Source organism: Pseudonaja textilis, chromosome 1 (assembly GCF_049901715.1).
Source record: "Pseudonaja textilis isolate UNSWEBS1 chromosome 1, rPseTex1.2, whole genome shotgun sequence".
In the NCBI taxonomy this organism is placed as follows: Eukaryota; Metazoa; Chordata; class Lepidosauria; order Squamata; family Elapidae; genus Pseudonaja; species Pseudonaja textilis.
In genome coordinates, this window is record NC_141990.1 from 272,216,947 (window position 1) to 272,237,011 (window position 20,065).

Sequence of the window (20,065 nt, forward strand, 5' to 3'; positions counted from 1 at the left end):
ATATGTGTATGCTTCTAGGAAAAAAACAGATCTCGTTACAACGCATTTGGATTAATTGCTGTTACTCTACAGTTAACTTGCTTAACAAAAATGAACAGTACAAGTAACCCTCACCAATACAAATAATTATGGATGAAAGGTGAATCAGGCATTTATTCATTTTCTAGGAAAATATGGACTAATTATTCAATTTTTCCGTGAAATCAATAGTCATTTCAAAGACTGAGAGTTTACACATTTCATCTTTCACACATGTAAGTAAATTCTGTACTTTTAGAATATAGCTAACTTGATTTACCCAATTCAAAATAACTGGGCAGTTTACAACAAAACTTAGAGTCAAGTCACAAACATCAACCTCTAAACAGAACACACTGCAGTTTAGGACCAACATTTCCATAAAACTTCTTAAAACACTTTTTAGAATTATTTCAGTGCTGAGAGTTTCGTGAGTTTTGGATTCCTCTTCTGAGAGAGCTCTTGCTAGTGGATTTAGGGTTCGTTTTTATTTTTTTAAAATACAGCTCATTCTATGGGCTTGACATATTAACTAGTTTGAACTAGCTAACATAGTTTATGTTGGGATAGTTTATTTTTGTGGGAAAAACTTGCTCAACATCCTGGTTCAGTGCCCATAGGGGCAGCTGATCATCATCACCTTTTGAAAGTCAACAGAGCCTTGACCAATTTTCGGGGGGAAGGTGGCTGGCTGGGTACTGTTCCATTAGAGAAGGCACACTTCCTGATTCTACCAAATGCCTCTGTTTGACTAACGGAACCCAGGACTCAGCACAACCACTGAGAGTTCAGGGGCGGCCACTGCCATTCTGAGCTTTTCCAAGATGAACAGAAATGCAATCATTGCTACCTTACTTCTAACACCTAAACCTCAGCCTTTACTGAAAGGGTCAGATACTGTTTAATCCAGGGGTGTCCAACCTTGGCAACTTTAAGGTGTGTGGACTTCAACTCCCAGAATTCCCCAGCCAGCATGCTGGCTGGGAATTCTGGGAGTTGAAGTCCACACACCTTAAAGTGCCAAGGTTGGACACCCTGGTTTAATCCATTTCCCCACAGTCCTAGGAAATTGCAGCTCAACCACTTTCTCCCAAAACTGAGATGTTAGGAATTGGATGATTACCCAGAATCATCTATCATCAAGGCCACCTTTTTACTCAAGGACAAATTAACCACTTTCTGTTTCCACTGCCATGACACTTCTTAGGCAAGGCCTAACAGAGCAGGATGGACACGGAATCAATGTACAGGTAGCCGAGTTTACAATGTTTACTGCTTTGGAATCAACAAACTCCTCCTGGAGAATACATCCAGATCATGCCTCAGTCAAGTTCACAGGACCTATTACAGAGTCAGAATCCAACTCAGAGCAGATCTGAGCAACTTTGTCAGAAGTTGCCTTGAATGCTGCTGCAAGATGGCTCTCTAAATTTTCTCTCCCTAGGGCACGGTGTCAAACTCAAATCACGTCACACGACGTATTGTGACTTTTTTTGTCTTCGCAGAGCTGGGGTGGCCATGGCCTGCATGTGACACATCTGGCCCTCGGGCTGCCAGTTTGACAGCCCTGCCCTAGGAGGATATGGCCCACCCAGAACAGAGCCAATTATCTGTGGTAATTGAAAAGTAACTTTTTCCCTGCTATTGTCTCCACAGCAAATTGTGGCTATGAAACAGGGAATCTTGGAGCCTGACCATTCCATCAACCTGCTGCCTTAAATTTTGTGAAATACATGTGGAATTAACATAAACATGCTTGTTAAAATATAAAATGCAATCTTATATTTATTTCCCAAATATTTTTCCCCACAGACTAATAAGTATTTTCAATAATCTATTAAAAGTTCCCCAACCTTTCCGGCTTTGTGGATTGATGTGTAGGGTTGTTCTGTGCAAGTGGCTGGCATGAGCCTGTCGTTTGTGCAAATCGAGTGCACACTCATCCGCTGCTTGTGCCAGTGGTGATGGGTGTGCAAACATGCTCACCTGTTGCTTCTGCAGCCCCGTTCTGAACGTCTTACAGCCCAGTAGTGGGCCACAGTCCAGGGGTTGGACTGATCTATTAATCTAAATTCCTTGTGTGTCCAACCACACTTGGCCAATAAATTCTATCCTATTCTAATCACTTATTAATCTGCATTATATACTTAGAAATACTCAAATCTTCTAACAATATTTTTCTGAAAATAAGTGATATTCATTTTTTGTAAGATATTGTGAACAAATGTGTAATACTCACCATACACTGTAATGACAGCCTGACACCTGACTTACTTTTGAATGTCTTGATTAGTCCTATTTTTTCTATCTTGTGAAGTTCATGACAAAATCAGGCATTGGTAAGCATATACATGTGTAGTTTACACTATTTTCCCCTATGCTTACCTTTGAACTTGCAGAGGTGAATGTTGTTTCTAGCCATCCAGAGATTTCCAGCCTTTCAATTTTACTGAGCTAAATCAATTACATTTCTGAACTCAGTTTTTGCCGTCTTATTATTTATGAAAGTGAACACAGCAACTAGTATGAATAGAAAACTGAATGAAAAACTACTGGTGATGTTCTACCGCTGCACCAGAGAGCATTTTAACCTACTGCACCTCTCTATGGTTTGCCAATTGCAGTGGCAGATAGGAAACTACTCCAGAGGGTTAATGTCATTGACCAGAAGATCATTGGTTGCCCTCTCCCCTCTTTAGAAGAGCGTTATAGCTCCCGCTGCCTTAAGTTCAAAACATTCTCAAAGATCCATCTCACCCTGGGCACCCTTTTTTTGAACTATTACCATCTGGCCGACAGTACAGGATAAAAAAAATAAGGACAAATAGGCTAAAAATCAGCTTCTATCCCAGGGTACCTCTATTGAATTCTACTGTATAGTGCAATATTAATGCAATATCAGGGGTTTTAAATTTAATGTATAGAATGTGAAGGATGTGTGTTTGTGTTTATTTTCATAGTTATAATGTACACTGGAGATGGTATTTAATTTCATTGTACGAGGTGCAATGACAATAATGTAAACTAACTAAACTAAATCTTCATGGGACTCCTGTTTTTCTGTTGGAATGGTCACACTTGTGAAAAATATCTCATGGTATTCTTCCTGCCAAAGTGAGGGTCTGAAATTACATTTCTTGCCTACAGAGCAAAATGCATGTTTCAAACTTTTGGCATACTCTAATAATTCAATTACTTAAAATTTATTAAACAAAATTGGTAATTAACTGGCTGGCATTTCTCACATACAAAGAACTCATGCTTCAGATGTTTTAAATCACGCCAACTTTGTACAAGTAATTAGCAACATATGTTTTTAATGTGTATATTTATTTGAAAGAGCTCAGTTTCATCAGATTTTTAGGACCAATGATTGCTCCCAGGAAATTGGAACAGCTTTATTATTATACAGCTTTTTAAAAGCAATGAAATAGGCAGTACAAGCTCCCCGTAAGACACATTAACTATGATTGCAGCTGTTTAATGAGCCCTTTTATTAAGTTAATTTATTGGAGAAGCTATGCAGCTCTGTTAAGGAACAGAGCAGCTGAGTAGCAGTCACAATAAAATAACCAGAGTATGGAAATATATAGCATAAAATAGAGATCCAATGGGTTCTGGAGATCCCAAGGGTTGGAAACGGACAATGGGGTATCTAAGGGGTGGGGGGAGGCCTTGGAAGGCCCAAGGCATGGCGCTTGTGCCTGCACTAATTCCTCCAGGGTCATCCCTGAGGCACCCCATGCGCACATAATGACCCGCACATTTGTTTCCCAAATGCATTGGGGTGAGCAAGGATGGGGTTCATTTATCCAGATTCCAACAGTCCTGTAATGGGCAGGTTCCATTACTGTTGTAACTCAAGGATTATTTGTATATTCTTACTTGGTAAGAAATATTGCTTCTCCAAATAATTATTTCACTTTCTTGCAATAAAAATAAAATACATTCTTTGGAACAGCTTCTTCACCTATACTGACTCTTCCGTTCCATTTGCAGAAAGTTTCTCACCCACTCTTCACTTTATAAAATAAGATTCAAGTCTCTTCCCAATCATCCTGGGCCCAAGCAGGCATTTTGGAACAATATTCAAATTCCATTCCTTTATAGCGTAAAGCATGGAGATACATCACTAACTCTCTGGGTGATGGATCAGGCCTCACCATTTTGCATTCTTCACACAGTGGGTCTATCTCATTGTGGAACTCAGTTAAACACATTTCCCCACTTTTAGTTTTATGTACATTTGCTTGAGGGGCAGAATTCAGAGAAAGCGTCTTTGCTTTGTCTTCTGATTCTTCAACGTTGTCAGAATGATCAATTGCAGTAGTGACCTGCAGAGGCTTAGTTCCGTGATCTGGAGTTTCCTGCTTTTTATCTGCTAAAACTGCTTTCAGGTCCTCCTCAACAATGTCCAAGATTCCCAGACTCTCTTTTGAGACATATTCTTCCGCAAATGACTGAAGCAATTCATCATCAGTTTTATTAACACTGCCCCCCTTGCCCTTTTCAGGACCCCAAATGTCATTATTGTAGATAGGGTCATTGATGATAGGATGCCCCAAAAACTGTAGATGGACACGGATCTGATGGGTACGGCCAGTGTATGGGAAACATTTTACTACACTAGTCTTGCCATTGTAACTGAGCCGCTGGAAGATGGTTTTACATGGCTTGCCTTTGGGATCCACTCGACACAAACCCATTTTGTAAGACATAGACAAGATAGGTTCTTCACAGATCACTTCATTTTCTGGAAACTCTCCAACCACGCGGCATACATACTCTTTCTCCAGCTATTAGAATTGGGGAAAGAAAGAAAAATTATTAGGGTTTAGAATGTAGAAAGAATGTGTATTTCAGAATGTTATTTATGCATGTAAGTAATTTATATGGCCATCTATTTCACAACAGTGAATCTGGATTGTGTACAAAAATTAAAGCCCAACAATTAAAAATAACCCATGGCTCTTTGGGGAATGACACTTTCCAATTATAAAAATCATATCGTACGGCTAGTCTAATCTCCTAGCCCAAATGTTTTAAGGCTAAAAGAGTCAGAGCCATCTGGATCTATAAGGGAGAAATTGTTTGACAACTAGTTAATCTATTAACCATGTTCTGTACTGAGGCTAAAAACGTTATCGGCATTAAGGTGGACAGGAAGCAAGCTTGAAGTACCTTCAGTCGGCTTTAAAGCACCTCAAAAGCCAGAGATTGATATTCATTTGTTTACTAGCTAAGGAAACATTATTTTAATTGCTAGAACTTATTATTTACAGCTCATCTACCAAAGAATGAAATGTAGATATATGGCCGTATCCATTTCCAGATTTTCTTTTTTTCTTTCTCTTTTTGTGCCTTCGATTCAGTATTGACTCCTGGCAATTTCCTGGACTGATCCTGCCTATTTTCTTGGCAAGATTCTAAAATTGAGTTGCCATTGCCTACTATCTACAGCTGAGAATGAGTGACTGGTCCAAAGTCAACCTATTGGCTCAATTCTAAGGCAGGACTAGAACTCATGATCTCCAGTTTTTGGCCTAGTGCCTCAACCACTATATCAAACAGGATCTCTTCCAGGAATTTATCAAACACATACAGAGGTTAAAGTTCTAGCCCAGGAAGTCGTATAAGAATTTTTGTTTGGGCTATGAAGTTCACTAAACATGCGAGTTAATGTGAATTTCTGTCACATTAACCTACTTACACCCTTAAGGATGATGTCTAAAACTGTATCTGTACTGATGCTGTTGGTAAAGCATATTACAAATATGAAGATATCATTAACAAAAATAATTTTACCTGCCGCTGTCGAACTTGTTCATCAATTCTCTTGGACACTTCTACAGACTTGGCAAAGATGAGGACACCTGATGTCAGGCGATCAAGCCGATGAACGGTATGCAGCTCTTTCAGGTTATGCTCTTTGCCCAAAATGAAAATGATAGTGTTGTGCCGAAATCCACCGCAAGGATGAACAGGTACAGATGAGGGCTTGTCTACAACCACAACTTCATCATTATCCTCTATAAACTCAATAGTTTGTGCTGTAACTGGAGGTTCATGGCGATGTATGGTATTCTCCAGAAAGTCGTTATTCTGCAAACAAAGCGATTATTATATATTAGTTCAGCCAGATGATTTTCTGGAGCAATCAGTTTCAAGAGTTATGGTGGTAGCTTTCCATATAAATTTTCAAAGGAATCACCTAAATTACCATATAAGAATATGTCTGCATTCAGAGTGAACTCTTAATCACGTGTCACTGATTTTTATTCTGATAAACATAAACCGCCGTGTTTCTCATATAATAAGGCCGGGTCTTTTTTTTCTGAGCCCTGAAAAAATGGTTAGGACGTCTTTTCGGAGGTGAATTAATTTCTCCCCCTGCGCACCCTCGCCTAGAGCGCCCCATGGACAGCCACGCCTCACCACCAGCCATTCCTAATGGCCTATCATGGTGGAGTGCGGAGGGCTCCCTACCCCCGCCAAGTGCCTTTACTACAGACCTGGGTCAATGGGTGGGCGGCAGCGGCAGCGTGGATGTCCGCCAGCAGCATTTCAGCTGCTTCTCAGGCCTCCATAGCTTCCACGGTTTCCGCCAGTGCTGGCGCCTCTCTCACCAGCGCCGTCTCCAACAACAGCATCTGAGTCGCTCCCGCTTTTCCACCCCCGCCCCAGCAACAACAGGGGAAAAAAACATTTTGAGGTACCTTGGAGCGCCACACGCTGCGTTTTTGTTTAATCCCGAGCAGCTGGGTGGGCATGAGAAGAGCCGAGCAAGCGTCTCTGCCGCTGCTACTCTTGGTGCTCCAGCCCTGGGCTCTGCAAGTTTCCAAAAGTCCCAGTGCACAGCCCGTTCCTGCATTCCAAGTGCGCCCAGGCTGAGTGGCAGCTGTCCCTCTCTCGCCAGCGCCGTCTCCAACAGCAGCGGCAGCGCCTGGAACCGTGGAGGCGTTTTAGCCACTTCTCGGGCAGCAGAGCTGCCTCCATAACTTCCACGGTTCCCTCCGCTGCTGCCACTGTTGTTGGAAACATCTCTGGTGAGAGAGGGACAGCTGCAGCTTGGCCTGGGTGTGCTTGGAATGCAGGAAAGGGCTGCGCACCGGGACTTTTGGAAATTTGCAGAGCCCGAGGCTGGAGCACCAAGGGTAGCTGCGGCAGAGACGCTCGCTCTGCTCTTCTCATGTCCACAGAGCCACTCGGGATTAAACGAAAACACAGCGTGCGGCACTCCAAGGTACCTCAAAATGTTTTTTTTCCTCTGTTGTTGCGGGGATGGGGATGGGGGATGGAAAAGCGGGAGCGACTCAGATGCTCGCGCCACCGCCGGCAGGAACCGTGGAAGCTACAGAGGCCTGAGAGGTGACTGAAATGCTGCTGGCGGACAACCACGCTGCTGCCTACCCGCTGACCCGGCCTGCAACCAGCACCATACCTGGGTCTGCAGCAAAGGTACTTGGCGGGGGTAGGGATCCCTCAGCCATTTTCGGCCATTAGGAGCAGCTGGTGGTGAGGCATGGCTGCCTGTGGGGCGCTCATAACGGCAAGTTCCCCCCCCCACCTCCCCAATTTTGCTTGTTTTAAAATAGGCCTAAAATTTGGGGGGGGGGGCTTAATTTTATTTTATGCGTAGAAAACATGCTGGGTTTTCCTATTGGGGGGGGAGCTTATTGTTGGAGAAACACGGTATCATCAAATTATAGATCACAATCCCCTGTACGAAATCAGCCATGACAGCAGACATGCAAAAACTGATGCACAGATCCTTATCGTTCCATATGGAATTAAAGTCACATTACAAATGGCAGCTGTCCTCCCAGAATGAGTCATAACACATTTATAATACTTTGAGGCCTCACTGTGGTGCAAACCATGCAACTCAAGCACTGATGGCGTATTTTTGCACATTTAATTTTATGACACATGTACCCGTGTTTTTTTTTTTTTCCAAATACCTGCTATCGCAAAACTTATAGGGTTAGGTGCTTACAAAAAGAAAAAAGAAATACGACATTTGCAAAAGCATGTTCATATTGAAACGGGGAAGGGGAAGGAGGAGAGAAGACGAAGACCAGAAAGCTGGCTACGGCTATACCTTCACTGCCTGACTTGGCTTTTTCTCTCTGCGTGACCGCAGTCTCCCACGGGACGCTCGCCGCGTGGGTTGGGTCCAAGGCAGGAGCTTTCAGCATTTGGCCTGACGCCCGGCCTCCTCACCTTGAGTACCACGCTGAGGTCTTTCAAGGGGTGTTTGTTGAGAAGCAGGCGTCCGGCTTTGGCTGCGGCCAGGTAGTACTCGATGGGCCGACCGCGGAACTCCGAGTGGAAGACGTCCACGAGCTTCTTTCCCACCCAGCGCCCCTTGCAGTAGGTACTATAGTCGTAGTAGTACGGGCGCACCTTGCGAAGTCCGCCCTCGAAGTAGTAGCTAGTTTCGGCGAAATGGGCCTCTCCGAAGCTGACGCCCGTATTCCGCTTCTTTGGCGGTGGCACGTAGCGCTTCTCTCCCTCTTCGAGCGGCCCTGGCCGCTTCTTCTGCCCCTTAGACAGCCGCCTCTTTTTCGCCACCTGCTCTTTAGGCTCCGGGATCGGCTTCCCTTCCATGCTCCTCCCGGGCACAAGGCCGGCGAGAGTACCCAAGAAAGCGCGCTCTGCGATCAGCCGGACTAAGCAAAAGCGGAGCAACGTTCTCCAAAACGACCCGGGTCGCATGCTGAGGGGTATAGGCGGAGAAGCCGACCACGTGGCGTTGTGGAGCCCCACCCCCCCACGCGACCCCACTCATCTTTACCCAATCAGATTGTTCTATGCCTCTTGACGGATAAAGCAAGCGACGGAACGAACGTGCGGTCCTCTAGAAATGTGGTGGTGATTATGGAGGGCTCCGCGTTTTGTTTTGCTGGACCCTCGAGGAACGCTCAGATCCAAAATTTAAGCATTTTATTAGGTTATAAGATACAATATACAAAAATAAATAGGAAAGTGAGGGAGGAGGGAAGTGAGGAAAGGTTGGGAAAAAGGGGGAAAAAAAACGTTGACTGCCGACTTCCTCTGTTGCAGTAAAATAAGGCATCAACATCAAACACAACTTTTTGCTTTTTCATAATAATATATATATAAACTAGCCATTTCTATAAACTCAGATCATGTTTCCGTTTACTGAATTGAAGAGATCACCCGGTCTGTTAAGTAGTACACTCCAGGCATCCTAATTTGAATAGGTTAATTTGAATTAAAACTCGGCTTTATTTGCACTTCCAGCACAGTTGTCCAAATGCACCAAAGCTGACTTCCTGCCTTTACTATTGCATAAGCAAGAAATACTGTATGTTGCAGAGATACGATTAAAGCTAGTAATCTAGTATAAGGTTTAATTTATTAAAAGTGTCATGAGTCTCACATCTGGAGCTATAAGGGGAGGCAGAGATCAAAATCTATCTACCCAGCTGTTCATGACTGACATACGGTCCCAGCTTTTTTTGTGTTTTCTTTTGAATATAATTTTTATTGACAACAATAATAGTACCTAATACAAACCAAAGGAAAGAAGAAAATGACACTAAAAGGTAGAACGTGCATAAAGGAAAAAAAACAAGAGGAAGGTAAAAAAGAAAAGAAAAAATACAAAAAAATTAAAACAGGCTTCCAATCTTCACAGCATTATATTTTAAGCTCTCTAAGGTTACATCATGACTATATTCTGTCTACCAGAATAAATCACATGTTCATGTTTTGTGTGCAAAAACACTAAGGTTTTGAATCTTTAATAAATATAAACCTAGTCTTTTTGCTAATCAAATAATTTAGCTACCATATTTCAGCAAATTCTATCATCTTCACCAAGCATTCCTCCATTGTATTGCCAATTTTTTCCAGCTTTTTTTTTACAAGTTCACCAAACATGATGAAATGACAATTTCATTGCAAGACCTAGGGAAGATGGTCCTACATGGCCAGCAGCCTCCTTGTGAACATGAAATGCTGTCATTTTATGCATCAGATGATGGCTTCTGGTTGGTGCTTCAGACTCTTATCATAAATTACTAGACTCATTGTGCATCTAGTTTCCTTTATTAGTATGCAGTTTCTCACTTGATACATAGATGTTCTACTTCTACCATTTCCATTCCTTTTTATCTTTTATAACCTTTTATGTCTCATACATTAACTTGTTTTATATAGCTCTCATATGAGTGTTAATACTTTGTATTGATTATAATTATATTTTATGTTTCTTTTAATGACTATATATCTCTATATGTTGGACTATAACAATAATAAAAGCTTTATAATTTGCTATATGGGAAATTTTAATGAAAAGGGAGTAAGTGGTAAATAGAATGAATCAATGAAATGAATAAGGAATCACTTTACATAATATTTACAAAAGTAATAAATGAAATGTTCTGGCCAATGTTACACACACACAAACAGCAAGTATTAGGATAATTAAGGTGCTGGACTAAGCACAGGGAGACCCAGGTTCTAGTCTTCCCCACGAAAAATGGCAACACTATGATTTATCTGAAAAAATGAATGTTTATTGAAATAAAATAGCTGTGCATTGGAACATACATCTGCACACTTTGTTATACAGAAATGAAAGTTGGGTATGTTTTAACAGTAAATTGAATGAACTGAATAGGAAACAAGGAGGGATTCAGGTTAAGAATGAATAAATGAATTAATGTGGATTGAATACAAAAATGAGTAACCAATATAAAAGAAGTTTGTTGAGGTGATTGGCCTTGTACAGAAAATGAATGAGGATTCTGTTGGAAAGCAATATAAATGAATGAAAAATGACGGTTGAGAGGAAGATGAAGTGCAAGAGGTAAGAATTGTGAACAATAAAAGGCAAAGTGTATAGTGTTGTATGGGCATACCGTGTTTCTCATATAATAAGGCTGGGTCTTACTTTTTTTTGAGCCCCGAAAAAACGGCTAGGCCATCTTTTTGGGGTGACTTAATTCCCCCCCGCTTGCATCTTCGGGCGGGCGACGACGGCTTGGATGTTGACCTCGGCGTTGGTGGGGCACTTCGTATCGGGGTCAACGCAGGCAGCACCATATCCGGGTGTGCAACAAAAGTACTTCCTAATGGCAAGCCCCCCCACCATTCCGCATGTTTCAATATAGGCCTTAATTTGGGGGGAGGGGCTTAATTTCATTTCATGCCTATAAAACATGCTGGGACTTCCTATTGGGGGAGGCCGTATTGTTGGAGAAACAGGGTAGTAAAACCAAGAATAGATTGTAAGGAAAGAAAAAATTTAGACTCCATAGGATGAAATAGGTGTAAAACAAATTCAGTCATATTTCTTTTTCCAATATTTCTTACTTCTTTTCTGTTTTTTACAGTATTGTTGCTTATCCTGAAAGGGTGTAACATGACAAATATGTATGTCTGTAAAATTAAGGTTATCTCTGGACAGACTGTGAACAGAATTTATTGTCAATATCACAACTGAGACTGCAGTCACACTATATAAAAATCTGCTTCATTCCCTACTCCCATTTTTCCTTTCAGCAGTCTAGTTTATGGGTAAATAGATTACCTAATTCTTTGTTGTCAAAAGAATTGGGAATACAGAAATACTAGATTTTACTTAAATCTACATAGAATCATAGGAGCAGCCATTTAGGTCAACAAGTTCAATCCTTTGTTTCTATTGGTCTACCCCAAAATATATTAATTATAGGCATCGATTATTGATCTTTAAGCCTCAAGGAAATATTTGTCTACAGAGCTTTTACTCATTCTAATTTATATTTTTGCTTTGGAGCACAAAGTGCCTTCAGGTGTTCAGTATAACTTCAGCTAAAATATGGATAGACCACAGAAAAGTAGGCTGTTAAGTACAATTATTCACTTTTTGATCAGAAAAACAGATCCCATATTATCAGACTGTTGATAATTAGATAAGATTGTTACTGTTTTATGCGATAACAGGATACTTTCCAAATATTAAATCACAAATAAACCATTTCTTAACACACTTATAAAAGCCACAGAAAGTACAGATTTCTATCTCCATTGTTTATTCTACATTGATACACACAAGAATTATTGACAATTGTGAGATGTGTTATCCCTGAATCAACCAATTTGTATTGCTTTGTTTCCAAATTCCACCCAAGTTTTACAGGTCAAATGTTATTTTCAAAGAGGAGAAATGAGCATTCATATATAAAGTACTGCAAACATCAATGGTTCCAAACATAGTTCATAGATTTTCAAAAGGTCCTTTATAAGCTATTTAAATCTTTTAAAGTTCACCCCTAGAGAAAAAGATATAATTGTCTTTTATTATATCACACAATAATTCTTTCTTCCTAAAACTTAATGCTAATATTTGGTTGTGAGTGGAAAAAATAATACCAAAGGTGGCTGTTTAGTGTTATATAAACACTGAAGATTCAGAGTAGTAAATTAATACTAAATCATGCTTTCCCATTTTGGATTGAACAAATAGTTGTGATTAAAGTAGAGTACAAATATGGAAGAATGGAGGGAGGGACAAAGCAAGGAACTCTCAGTCTTTTAGTTTTTTTTCCAACTACTAAACTGATTTTACCATTGTTAATTTTAATTCAAAGAAGTGTACAGGAATAACTCTTAAATCTTGGGAGTTACAATATTCATAATAAAACTCTTTAGAACATCAATATTAAACTGAAATATATGTAAATTCACACTTATAAACACAGCTGCCATCCAGTCACATGCATGTTTTTGGGAAAGCAAGTTCCATGAAGCTTAATACGGTAGAACTTAGCTTGCAGTTTGCATGTATTCATAGCATTAAATGTTGGCAAATTAAAACTGTAACATATCAGAAAGATACAAAGAGATTCTGAAATCATTACCTTTTGGAGTAAAATTTTTGAAAAGTGGTTTTGGCAAAATTATAATGAGCTCAAACTCTATTTGAGATTTTGTTTTCACTGCTTGTCTGCTTAAGGGAAGATAATTCTAATTTCTATAAGTGTATGTTTTAATGTATTAAAATGTTTTAATACTTTACCGAGGCCACTGTTTTTCTTTGTCTGTCAGAGGAACATATATCACACCCATCAGATGCTTTTCCACAATCTGGCCATCCATCGTTTTGTCAAACTGCATCATAACCTGGTTTCCATTTTCTGGCCCTACTGGCAAAATCAGTCGTCCTCCAGGTTTCAGTTCATTAAGCAACTGGTAATACAGAAAAAATATCAGTAAACATGGTAAGGCAAATTAAAGACAAAAAAAATCAAGCTAAACACTGAGCATCCTAGGAAGTATAGTGAACATAAAGTATTTCTTGAGAATCTGGAACCTTGCTGTTTATTTTTAATTCAACTTGGTCTATGTATTTAGCTCCTGAAAGGTTCTATGGCAGAAGTCTAGCAAAATAGTGTTTGTTTTGGTAAAACATGAAAGCTTACATCTTATAATGTAAAGAAAGAAATTATCAAAAGCCTCTATATTTGAAGTATTCTTCCGAGTTTATATTATTCGGGGCTAAACTTCCAATATGGGTCACAGTTCCGTAGCATTCTTGGGAACTTGGAAAACAAAAGACTGTAGAGTTGTAACTGCAGGAATGTTCCAATCTCGGATGGCAAACCTCAGATAAAGAATGTTTCCAAGCAAATACAACTCAGGCAAACAAAGTCGCTAATCAAAAGGAGGATTAGAGAGAGGAAGTAAGCATATGTTAGACTTTAACTAGAGATAATTAATTGTATTAATTACTGTGCTAAACAGTAACGAAAGTTAAGCAGTAACCAAAGTTAACCAATGATGGAGGATAACTAAAAATGTGTATAAATGCAAGACTAAGACTCCAATAAAGATCATCATGATTCAGTTGTTCATGATCAAACAACTCGACTGCCTCATCATTACAACAAGACAAGATTATTGTTTACTGAACGGAGTGGAGAGGGTTCCTTCTGTATCCTACCTCCATTGGCACAGTGGGTGCAGCTGCTCCAACATGGATGGCATCATATGGGGCTTCTTCAGGATATCCCGTCCTACCATCCCCAACTGTGGAGAGGGAATGTAGACAGTTAAGGTTTTATAAGTGGAAGAAAATGATTTTTCTCATTCACGATCGATTTGCTATTAAACTCACAGGGGACTGAAAATAGTGTCTAATTTAAATTACAGAAACTTTGTACATAACACAAAAACAACAGATCAAAATGACAGTTAAAGAACAAGACATATGCAACCTAATTAATCATCAGGGTCAAGCCTCATAAACACAAAGATTTCCTGAAAAAAGGGGGATCTATTTTGAAACTGAAGCATCACACTATGGATATTACTAGAGAAAAGATTTCATTCAGTATTATTCCATTCAGTATTTCAGTATTATAATTTAGTCTCTTATTTTCCAGTTAGAAGGAGCTTTAAGAAAGACCCAATAAAGAACTTCTGGGTAAAATGAAAGTGAAATAATATGGGAAGTAATATGTGAGTATCAAAACATCCAGATTGTCCAATTTACCATAAAAAGAATTATTATATAGAGATAATTATTTAAAGACAACTCACCCCTGTAGCTTTGAAAAATATATTTTAAGAATTATCTTTCTAGAATGCTTTCTCTACTGCAAGCACAGCAAGCACCTATCAAATCAGAATTGGTACGACAGCTACAAAACAGATAACTTACCTAAAAGTTTCACTCGTCCAGAACTAAGTAAGTTTGGGTCATCTTTTCTGACGTTCCTAAAGGATTCATGGACCAATTCTTCTATGTGCTCAATACCTATTGCCTTGCCTGTGGGGCCCACCTATAAAAGGAGTCATGTATACTTCAAACTCTATTGCTACTTCAAATTCATTATTATAGAGGAAATAGAATTCATTAAATTAAAATTCATTATGAGTTTATGAATTATGAGCCGGATAGTAGTAGTCTCATTAAAGTATGTTGCGTAGGGGGTTTTGTGCAACTGAGATGCAATTGAAATTTGTGCTTTCCCTTTCATTTTTCAAAGTTTAAGTCTTGTAATAGTCAGACAGCAATTGCACCAGATACATCAAGTTGACAGAATAGTAACTGTAAAAAAAAAACAACTCACAGGTGTGCCTTCTCACCTGTAGCAAGAAGAGAAAAAAGTGCTGTATTTTGCTTACCATCCTAGCAAAACAAGCAGTGAGGTAGCCACTTCCTGATCCTACATCTAATGCCTTCGCTCCTTCCACTAGCTGGTCCTTCAGTAACTCAAGAGCATGAGCATGCTGTAAAACAATCATTATACATAACATTACACATTTTTCACATAACTTATTTTCATAGTTTTTAGCTCAGTCTTTCCCTAGCTGGTATCTTCAAATGTGTTGAGTGACAATTTCCATTACATCAAACCACCAACTATGCTGGGCAGAGAAAGGAAAAGGTTACAGTCTAATACATTTGGATGGCATCAAGGTGGAAATAATTCTTTTTACTATATTCTAGTACCATTTTTCTTTCATAAAAAGAAACAAGTTAATTCTTACCATCTTGGCCCTGGCAGACAGATTCTTATAGTATAGATGTAGTTTTATGAATGATCAAAGTAGAGATTTATATTGATTTGTGTCATATACCTCAATGAGAGATGTACCAATGTGGAACACAAAATTGTCCAGAAGATGCAGATTAATGATGTATGTAAGATATAAAAAGGGTCTCATAATTCTGTGGTAGTGTATATGGATACTGCCTTAGGTCAAATCATCTGGCACTTTCTCTAGTTATAAGTCACAGATAAATAAAATTCCCTGTTCTACTACAAAGAATCGCATATAGCAATGCCATAGTAAGCTGCTTGGAAATAAACTGATAATTCAACGCTATAAAGCCTTACATTGGTGGTCTCTCTGCTTTACTGGATAAATATTTTTCAATGCAAGAATGTCTTTATATAATATTTAATATAAAAAATGTGACTTACCATGTGAGGTGCGCTGATAGTAGCCTTGAATCCTGAAATAAAATCATCAACAAGGTGCTAAGAACCATCATTCAAGCAGCATTACAAACCCTTCATTTTCTCAATCCTTCCAGGCAATTAAAAGTGTAAGATGGTGGGCGATCTTTTAGTGCAGGTATAATAGTTTTTAAGAAGGTAAAGCTGCAAAGGGCAGGCTTTTTGTTTTTGTTTTCTCAGGTTTTTCACTGAATCATATGTAAGGGACTTTTAAAAAAACTCTTTGCAGCCTAGTCTAGGGTACCCAACACCATTATATGATTTTTACTTCAAGTTGGTAGAAAATCATACCACTGATCTTTAGATCTTTCAGAAAGAACTCTGGAGCTGCCCAAAGTAGATTTGGGAACTTAATTCATTCCTGAATTAGGATTCTTATTTGAAGTCTTCATATTAACTTATGTTCCGGAGATGACCACTTGATTGCTAAAATATATAAAAAGTTACTGAAGATGAATCTGGAAGATGAATACATTGAAGATTGTATGGTAAAATGGGCAAATATTTTTGGATATAACATAACACTAATAAATGGGAGAATGTATGGACTAATGGACTAAAATTTACATTAGATTATAATTGAAAGACAATGTTTATAAAATGATGTATCATTGGTATTTGATCCCAGATAGACTAGCAAAAATGTATAAAGGGACTTCTAATAAGTGCTGGAAATGTAGTCAAAATCCAGGCTCATTTTATCATATGTGGTGGTCTTGCAAATATGTGAAAACATACTGGACAAGCATAACAATGACAAAATATTCAAGATACAAATATTAATGAAACCTGAAGCTTTTCTTTTAGGTATTATGGACAAGCCAACTGAAAAACAATTTGGGGTGCTATTCCTTCACATGGTGACAGCTACGAGGATTGCACTTGCCAAGCACTGGAAAGAAACAGGGATGCTGACTATTGAAAACAAGGATGCCGACTATTAAAATTGACTGAATTAGCAGAGATGGTGAAATTAACTGCTTTGATCAGAGATAAAAAAAACCAGACAGCTTTATAAGCGACTGGAAACTGTTTGTGAACTTTCTGCACACTCAATACAATAACAGATAGTTAATAGAATGATTTGAAGATTAGTATAATGTGGACTGCTTTTCCTTTTTCTTCTATATACATATATTGTAAAAAGGGAGAAGAGAATTTACTGTTTTTTCTTTTTTTTTTCAATGTCCAACCAGGGTGGATTCTATATGTTAAATATTAAATTTATTTGGTATTTGTCTTTTTTTGTACACCATTTTTAATTCTGTTGCTGTTAGTGCTGGACATATGTTTTTGTTTTGTTTTTCTGTTTTGTATTTTATCTTTTATGATAAAACAAAATAAATATACTTAATAAAAAGTTTTCATATTATCTTTATTACCTGTAGAATAGCTTGGATGAAACCATGCTTTTTAGTGGCCTGAGACAGACATGAGGTTCCAAGCATGAAAACAACATATGTGGTCTCTAATATATGCAATATTTATTTATTAACTGACAGTAGTCTGCAATCTTACCAATTGACTGAGGAGAATCCATATACGGAAAATAACTGGCATAGTGGGCTCTATCGGTAGCCAGCATCACAGCATGAACACGTTGGGATTTAATCACACCATTTTCTACAGGAACAGAGAAATGAATACACATTATTATACAGTATAAAACTCATGTTTGTCACAAAATGGAGACCAACTTAGGGTAATACAGGTCAGATGTAGATCATATTCCTTGCTATATACTGTATCTTATGTTAGTTTCGACAAAAAGCTAGGAAAACTGAATTATCTTAGTTACAAATCAAACTAAGAACATAATTTAGTTTTCTTAGTTTCTTAGCTTCTTAACATCCATCAACTATGTGCCAAGGAATATGATCTATATTTGAAATCTAATACCCTACAAATATTACAATTCAGCTTCATGGATTTTTCCTCTATTTCATATTAGAACTAGCATAAAATTATTTTTGTATAGCCCTTAGATAACTGGAATTCATTATAAAACACAGTAACAAATTTCAACTGGGATCATTTAACCCTAATTAAATGTAAATGGATAATAAAGTTATCAGTATAATTATTCATAATAGTTATCTTCAACATTAATGATTTGGAAAAATAGAAATGCATCCCACCGACATCTATCTGGCTACTGTAAAGCAAAATAGGAAGCCTTTTTGCCTAATGTAGTTAGGACTTTCTGTCCTTAAAAAAATGAGTGAGAAAGAATCATACACCTTAGAATGGAAGTGGTGAACTGTCTATCATATAACCCTCTGAAATCTATTTAACCTTTCAGTGTTATGCTGTTCCATTTGATGTAATTGTTAAAAGACATTCTTAACAGTCAAATTTACCATGCCATAGAATTGTTAATTATGAAAAATGTCCAGGTACTTCAGCACCTGTTTTAGAAGTCTGCCCTAAATGGAAACTGTTTGTACTCACTATACAGATTGTTGATCAGTTCAGCATGTGTCTTCCCAGTTGAGGTCCAAGCCATGGTTCTTGTTGGCAGCAGTCCCATCAGCAAAACAGAAAAAGGCAGCGAACAGCTCATTGCACATAAATGTTCCCAATCCTTCCTAGCCATTCAGTGAGTTTTTTAAAAAAGGGAAGAAGCAAAAGTTGTTTAAATAAAACTTTGTAGAAACAAAATCATACATCAACCAGAAAGCAGCCGAGATTAAGAATAGATCCCCAGAGGAGTGCATAAATAGAAAGAACACATTTGCTGCTCAAGTTCAGAGTAAGCAATTTTTCATGTTGCCAGAGGGAGTCTGGCAATGAATTCAGAAGCTTGTTCACTTGTAAACCTTCGGTTGATCAGAACATAACAATCCAACTCTAAATTTTAGAATTTGCATCATTATAATAAAAGATCTTTAGCGCCATTCCATTTCAGTAGGTATTGGGCAGTTTTATAAATGCAAACTTCACTATTTTTATTGCTAAGCAGCTCTGGAAGATAATTTGAAAGTTCTAGCTAGTCACCAACACACAGATCCCTCCCCCCAAATTATTTTGTCTTTATACAGAAAGAATTCAGTTGCCTTTCACCTCAGCTTCCAAGCTCTGCTTAAATTATTTGATCTTCTTTGGAAGCCAAGTTCCTGCTGGTACCCTTCTCCTGACAAAAGCATATGAGCTTTTTAACAGAGGTCTGTTAAGAGAAGCCCCTTCCAGGGCGACTCTCCTTGGCATCTCCCTCTCCAGGAAACTTCGCAAATTTAGCAACTTTGACTTGGGTGGACTTCAATTCCCAGAATTCCCCAACCATCCATGGGGAATTCTGGGAAATGATAAATCCACCCATTTTAAAGTTATCCAACTTGAGGCTCGCTGCTTCAGGCCTTCTTTCCTGCATGCAAACGGGGTGGGGGGGGAACAGACAGACGACGACGGACCTGATTTTAGCACAGTGAATTCCAAACCATATGCGGAATCCGAAGCGGTGCTACGCATGCCCACGATTAAGTCAACTTAGCTAGTCTTCCGCTTTCACACACCGCACACTGAACCAGACTACCCCTTCGCTGGTGGGTCCATAGCGGTTAGGACCTCTCAAAGCACCCACCAGCCCGAAGTGACCGGGAGGATTCCTCTGTGCAAAACGCGGTAAACCTAGCGTCACGTTCCCAGCCTTTTCAGTTTGTTTATAACACTAGAAAGGAGAAGCAGCTACGGTTCGAGTCCCCGGAGCTCCATAAAACGCAGTTAACGCAAACGCCCAAAGAAATGCCCGGTTCCAAGATGTCGCCTTCAACTACACGGCTTCATTACTTTAAAGAGATATACTTTAAAGAGATAGACGAAAAAGATGGCGTTTGCCACTTCCGTTGCTCTTAGGCGTCTCCATATGCGGGCTGAGGGCTCTGAAGCAAAAAACAAACGACGTGAAACTGCTTAGCGAGACTTTTCCTGCTGGTCTTTTCCTAAGCTCCGTATTTCTTTCCTGGATGAATATACTCTCTTCTTACCCTGTGGGGAAATAGCGCTCGAATGTAGCGTCTCCCACCCCGCCCCTCAAAACTTTCTTTGAGGTCTTGTCTTTCTAAGCA

At 39.0% G+C, this 20,065-nt stretch overlaps 2 protein-coding genes across 8 annotated transcripts; both read right to left on the reverse strand.

The window, feature by feature from the left end:
• Window positions 1-3,329: 3,329 nt before the first annotated feature.
• On the reverse strand, window positions 3,330-8,791 carry RPUSD2 (RNA pseudouridine synthase domain containing 2). Its single transcript, XM_026710148.2, has 3 exons — window positions 8,242-8,791; window positions 5,824-6,120; window positions 3,330-4,814 (listed from the first exon to the last, which is right to left on the reverse strand). The coding sequence occupies exons 1-3, from the start codon at window positions 8,734-8,736 to the stop codon at window positions 4,056-4,058; spliced, it is 1,551 nt and encodes a 516-aa protein (XP_026565933.1). The 5' UTR covers window positions 8,737-8,791; the 3' UTR covers window positions 3,330-4,055.
• Window positions 8,792-10,543: 1,752 nt separating this feature from the next.
• On the reverse strand, window positions 10,544-20,053 carry LOC113442512 (protein-L-isoaspartate(D-aspartate) O-methyltransferase-like). 7 transcript variants are annotated; one of them, XM_087921816.1, is made up of 9 exons: window positions 19,985-20,053; window positions 18,453-18,585; window positions 17,520-17,624; window positions 15,966-15,997; window positions 15,163-15,267; window positions 14,696-14,816; window positions 13,976-14,061; window positions 13,052-13,221; window positions 10,544-12,305 (listed from the first exon to the last, which is right to left on the reverse strand). In XM_087921816.1, the coding sequence occupies exons 2-9, from the start codon at window positions 18,562-18,564 to the stop codon at window positions 12,293-12,295; spliced, it is 744 nt and encodes a 247-aa protein (XP_087777942.1). In that variant the 5' UTR covers window positions 18,565-18,585; window positions 19,985-20,053; the 3' UTR covers window positions 10,544-12,292. The 7 variants fall into 7 exon arrangements, with proteins under 7 accessions (XP_087777942.1, XP_026565962.2, XP_026565992.2 ...); XM_026710177.2 differs by lacking the exon at window positions 19,985-20,053 and adding an exon at window positions 19,582-19,774 and having other exon boundaries at window positions 18,453-18,589; XM_026710207.2 differs by lacking the exon at window positions 19,985-20,053 and adding an exon at window positions 19,582-19,721.
• Window positions 20,054-20,065: the final 12 nt, after the last annotated feature.